Genomic DNA, 5992 nt, shown 5'->3' with positions numbered 1-5992 from the left:
ACATATGATTCAAAATTTTAAAATCTATAGAACTTCATTTAATCCATCTTTATGTAAAAATCAAAGCTTAGAGTGTATTCCAAGATAAAACCTATACAAAGTGTATGATTTTTCGTGCCATGCAACTATTGGATTGAGTGTGGATGTGTCACAGCAAAAAAATGTACGAAAAAAAAGAATAGCAGTTCTAGAGTAAACTCTCTTATGAGCGTTGGTACAATCCACCATTGATTAAAGACTCTGCCATTCAATACACCTTCACCCCTTGCCTGCTGGAGGTACAGCCTGAAACTCTAGAATTTGGTAAAGAGGAAAAAGTGTAAAAAGTTAATAAGGGAGTGCGCCTCAAGCCCTCAACAACAACAAAAGCACACACCTTAGGGGGCGCGCCTTGACTAAACTGATCGAAACTATTATAAACTCAAATTGTTTAGGTCATTTGGCATAGTTTTGTAGAAAATGACTAAACTAGCCTTGTCTCCACTTCTCCATCCTTCCCCTCTTTCCTTCTTCTCCACGAAAACTTTCCAAGTCCATAACAACAAAAACACTTGTCACTTTCCAATCATGTCAGAAAAAGCCCACGTCAATTCTACTACCATCAACACTTCAACTTACCCAACCCCTTTGTCCCCACCATTACCACCAATCTCGAAACAAATAGAACTGCAAAGAGCCATGTCAGCTTCTTCTAAGTCCAGCTTGTTTACTCTCTCAAAAAAAGATATTATCTTTGAAGATGAATGGTTAATAGTTGTTAACAAGCCCCAAGGAGTTTATTGTGAAAATGTACTGTCTTCCATTCCTCAACTTCTCATTGCTTCTGCGGATTCCCCTGTACCAAGTACGTTTTTATGCATGTTTCTTTGATGGGCTTGTTTTATTTTGTCTAAATATTGATTTTTTTTAGTATATAATGGTTTATTGCAGTCACTGAAAACAATACACTAGAGCTTCACCTTGCTAATAGATTAGACCGCGATACCAGTGGTTTAATGGTTATAACTAAGTCACATAAGGTAGCAGGGAAGTTGGTTAAGGCATTTACTGATCACAAGATTAGAAAAACTTATATTGCTTTGTGCATTGGGTTAGTTCCGAAGTGGGAGAAGATTAGTATAAAGTCGGGTCATGGAAGATCGAAATTTGGTGTTTGGCGTGTTTATGCTGCGTCGGATGTAGGTCGAAGTCTTCCTGGAGGATCGAATGTTAGAGATATGGCAACTACGTTTGAAGTTTTGGCGGTAAACAAGAGAGGAAAATTTAAAGAGCCAACTAGGTCGAGACCGAGTGAAGAAGAGTTTGTAGTAGTTGAAGACAAAGGTGTCGTGTGTTGTGATATGAGTGATGAAATCTTGGTGAGAGTGTATCCACGAAGTGGGAGAACTCATCAAATACGTTTGCATTGCCAATATCTTGGAATTCCAATTAGAGGAGATGTGAAGTATGAAGGTGCACATGAGTGGGAGGGAAGAGCGTTTGATGGCCATGCACTTCATGCTGAGAGCTTGTTGTTTGATCATCCTGTTACTGGTCTCCAAGTTGAATTTCAAGCCCCATTGCCTTCATGGGCTATCCAAGCACTCGAACCAGTGTCAGAGGATGGGTGATATCCTTCATTCTAAAACTTTCAGCTGAATTTCAAGCATCATTGATGCGAGCTTGTCGCTGATACCTGACAAGTGACTAGACACCATATCAACACAGAATGCAGTACTTTTTATCTGTGGAGAAACAAACAATGCAGGGTTATCAGTCAACAGTCTCTGGCTTTAAATCTCAGGTTTGAATCCTGAATTCTTAGAACTGTTCTCACATTCTTCAAGAAAAAGATTTCATTTTAGTGACTGGCTGTTTTTCATATTCGATCCAATTTTATTATCTGGCAAAATTCAGAAAATGAATTGTCATTTATAATCAATTGTTATGTGAGTTTATATAAATTACATTTATACAGAAAGCATTTTACTTGGATAGTGTATACTCTTAGCCATACTGAATACTGATGAGTGTCCTTTGAAATACTCTTTTGAATTTCCCTGTAATGTGTAATTGTGTGATAATATGATTTAACTCAAATAATGAGATATATAATCCATGAACTTTTGGATTCTTGTCAAACAAAACAACAACATTGTGCTCAGATATGAGTTAATCTAGTTAGTCCCATGTTAAAAATGTGGCAAGAGAATGTGTGAGATTTTCATTATTCACATTGGTTGTAAAACCAATTTGCACATTGCCACAACATCACCTACTCTAGAGTCTAGATAGATATACTTGGCCTTACGGTGCAAAACTTCCAAATCACCATTTTTTGACAAGTTCAATGTTAAAACTTAACGTGGGAAGAGTACGTGTGATGGAGATAGATGTACTTGGCTTTCTTACAGTACAAATTTTCCGAATTGCCCGGAAAAATATTGGAAATATGACAGGCTTCCTTTCTTCTAGTTCTTGTATGATGAAGAAAATGTGGCGTTTGAATTAGATGCAGGTGATTCTGAAGAAAACAAAATAGTGCAGTCGCCAGCCGCTCCATAGCAGCAAATTGATCTTTTAATCTTTTCTTCCTTTTCTCTTCTTTCAATTTGGTTGGGATTTGGATTTATTTAGGTCGAAGGTTAGTGTTTCACTTTTCGCACGTGTCAAAGTCTTAGCGTTTGCTGGTCGTTGAAACTTGTGAAGTTCAACTGTTTCGACAGGGGAAGTAACGGATAAGTAAATAGTTAGATAGATGTTTATAAAGGAAAGAGTTGCCTTAAGTCAGCAAATTCCAAGTGTGGTTGAAAAAGTGATGTGAATTGAAGGAAGAAGTGGCTCCAATATTAATAAGGCTAATTCTAACCCTAATTTGATTAAAAAGGGGATTTTAGCATAATCCTAAAATCAACATACTTTTAATCTGAAAATCACACTTAATAGTCTCAATAAACAAACCCCCCTAATTTGTGAGACCAGCGATCCTACTTATACAATTCCATCCTTGGAGCTCAAGGAAACCAAAATAGAAAGCAACTAAACTAAACCAAATCCTACTCGAATAAGAATTACTAAGTAAACTAGACTGCTAATTATTCGTTGTCAGTAATTCCATAAGAAAGTGTTGGAATTAATCTGAAATATGGGCAAATGTGTTGTATTGCATTGAATCCTAGTAAGAAGATTTAGCATACCTGTGGGAAATATTAACGAAGTCCAAGAGATTGTATCATGTATTCAAATAACTGGAGAAGAAAACAAGCATTAACTTGTAGGTAAAGAAGCTGCAAATTCTAGTGTGCATAATAAAGGGTGTAGAATTAAGAAGCTTTTCTGATATTACATGTTCCTAAGCTTTTTGATCATTAAGTTGAATGACTAGATTATGTCATGACATTTTGGGCTGTCTGGAATTAGGTTGGGAACTTACCACCTTGTTGGTATATGTGATTTCGAGAACTTATCTTGATTGATTAGTGAATTGCTGCATTTAAAGATTCCATGGAAAGGATCAAATAAATAAAGATCTATGAGGAGGGTTGTGTTGCTGTAGTTATGATGTTGTTGAAATAACCGTATAGGCAGATAAAATCTTGACAAAATTCTAAAGGTTGTCGTTACAGCCACTATATTGGCTCAGGGTTGCCAGAAACGAAAGACACTTTAAGCATGGAATGCTAATGAGGAAAATAGAGGCATCGTAAGCAGTCTAAATATCAGTTTGACTGTTTGGTGTTTGGGTTTTCAAAGTGCAAAGTAGATCTCTTTATGGAAACACCATATCCAGGAATAGTCAAAATCGTTTATGACGAAAGGTTGACAAGGTACACAGCAGGGCTTTGGCTATGTTAAAGGGAATCGAATTGTGTCTAGGACTGTAGGTAAGGAATAGTCTTTCTTGCATCTGATTCAAAGAGCGCTGTACAGATTATAAAGAAGAATTAACAAGTACCAGGGGTATATGGGGGCTGATTAGCATAATGGAGTATACTGAAGTCCAAAGCAGTTCATGTTTCCAGGGGAACAGATCACCTTCCTTCTCTGGAAGGGAATGAAGGATGCAACTCTTGATTAACTAACAGAAGATAGAGAGCATGTAATGTAAAGGGGAGGGGCGTAGCTGAAGGATGAAAGCTAGAGGGCCTAACCTCCACCTTATGTGAGTGAGTTGTAACACCTAGACCTGTGTTTTACAGTAAGCTCATATCATTATCTTGTATAATAAAATACCAAAAAATAAATAAATAAAGAAAAGTCGTGTCAAAGTAAGGGGCAACTCCCTTTCTTGCTTAGGTCTTTACTTGCAGTAACTCGAATTTATGGAAAAAGGAAGTATTGATTGGATCTTCTTGTTATACTCTGAATGTGTTAGTTGCATTTTTCTCGAAGACTTAGAGTTCTTGTCGGAATGTCAAAACCATGCATTTGAAATATGTATCACCATATACCAACTGTGCATTTGCTGAAGGAGGCACAATTTTCCAGAGAGCGAGAGAGTCAGTTTAACTGAAGCGGTCAAGGCCATATGTAGCAATATGAGTACAGAGCATAATGCAGGAATTTTGACTGAAGTCTGCTTCAGAATAGTAATATGCTTATTACATGAGACCACTCCTATGTAGTATGCTGAGCTCCACATCCATACACAACTGTTTAAATTAGTTCTTAAACATATGAAATATCGAATTACATCAATGATGTAAGAATAACGGAAATAATTAGATAGTATAGAAGCAAGTTATTAGTTTAACTGCCAAAATCATTCCATTCTTTTAAGGATATGTCGGCCATGTTGGTCTTGATAAATACAAGTTTAAGTGAGGGAGTTCAATGTTTATTTCTTTTCTGGTGTTGTTTATTTATTTTGTTTTATATACTGTTGTTATGCTTCTATCCCTTAGAAGGCACATGACTTTTAAAATATATGGAGGGCTTCGAATAAATGTTTACTAGACTATCAATGTCTTGGACTTTTGGTATTTTGTCTAAAATACACCTTTATAAGTTATTGTAAGGTAATTTTTCACTATCTTGAAAACTCTGATTATATGAACTTTTGGGATTTCTAAACCCAAGCATATCAATGATTATGTTTGTTATGTACTGAACCATAGTTCTTCTCTGCATTTTCTGTTAATTATTACTGGATACTCTTCTTAATGCTGTCACACATTCATTACAACAGCTATAGTGCAGTCCCACATATTGTAGGTGACACTTTTTCATTAGTCTTTTTATTTAATATCTTAGGAGAAACCGATTCTGTCCCTTTTGGACCGGCAGAAGTCAGGACTTGAGAAATCTGTCAGAGGTGGTATCAGATATTGTGATAATACCATTTCAGTTACCAGCATTTTAGTGTGGATTACTTCAGTTATATTTTCTTTAGCCTTTCTTTTTTCATTGAAATTTTAGGCTAAGCCATTTCTGTCCATCTGGATTGGCAGTAGCTAGGACTTCAGGACAGATATTAGAGGTTGGTATCATATATATTGTGATAATACCACTTTAGTTACGGGCTGTTTGGTGTGGACTGTGGAGTAATTCAAAATGGTTATGAAGAAAAACTAATAACTGTGTAGACCGTGGAGGCATCTGTTGGACAAATTAGCAGATCATTGTTTCTTGAGAACACATACTTCAGCTGCAATATGATACACATGACACCACATTAGTAAGTGATGTTTTTGCTCGAGTGTTATACTTCATTAAGGTTAACATATTTTAACATTTTGATTTTGATACATCCTCCATGTTAGGCACCTCACATCTTGAGTTGTCCCCACATGTCCAACACTTTGGCAGGGTGGGGTTAGGGAAGGGTACAGATAAAACTGTGTACGCTTTGCTTCTTATAAGTCGATGTTGGTCAAGAAACAAGAAAATGTTTCAGCTTTTGTTTGCCAAATGGGTCTTAATTTAATGGAGTTTGGGTCTTGTCTCTGTGTTTGTATTGTTTTGGATGGGTGGAGGGAGGGGGCCAGGGGGGAGAAAGAATTATGTGGTTTGG

The 5992-nt window shown here is 36.6% G+C and overlaps 1 protein-coding gene across 1 annotated transcript; it reads left to right on the top strand.

Moving 5' to 3' along the window:
- Positions 1-436: 436 nt before the first annotated feature.
- Positions 437-1974, top strand: LOC147516758 (Pseudouridine synthase family protein). The gene is made up of 2 exons (XM_086589219.1): positions 437-844; positions 931-1974. The coding sequence occupies exons 1-2, from the start codon at positions 460-462 to the stop codon at positions 1608-1610; spliced, it is 1065 nt and encodes a 354-aa protein (XP_086445345.1). The 5' UTR covers positions 437-459; the 3' UTR covers positions 1611-1974.
- Positions 1975-5992: the final 4018 nt, after the last annotated feature.

This window comes from Coptis chinensis, chromosome 2 (assembly GCF_015680905.1).
Source record: "Coptis chinensis isolate HL-2020 chromosome 2, ASM1568090v1, whole genome shotgun sequence".
Lineage (NCBI taxonomy): Eukaryota > Viridiplantae > Streptophyta > Magnoliopsida > Ranunculales > Ranunculaceae > Coptis > Coptis chinensis.
The sequence above is the reverse complement of the archived record's forward strand: the minus strand, read 5'-3'. Positions and strand labels throughout refer to the sequence as shown.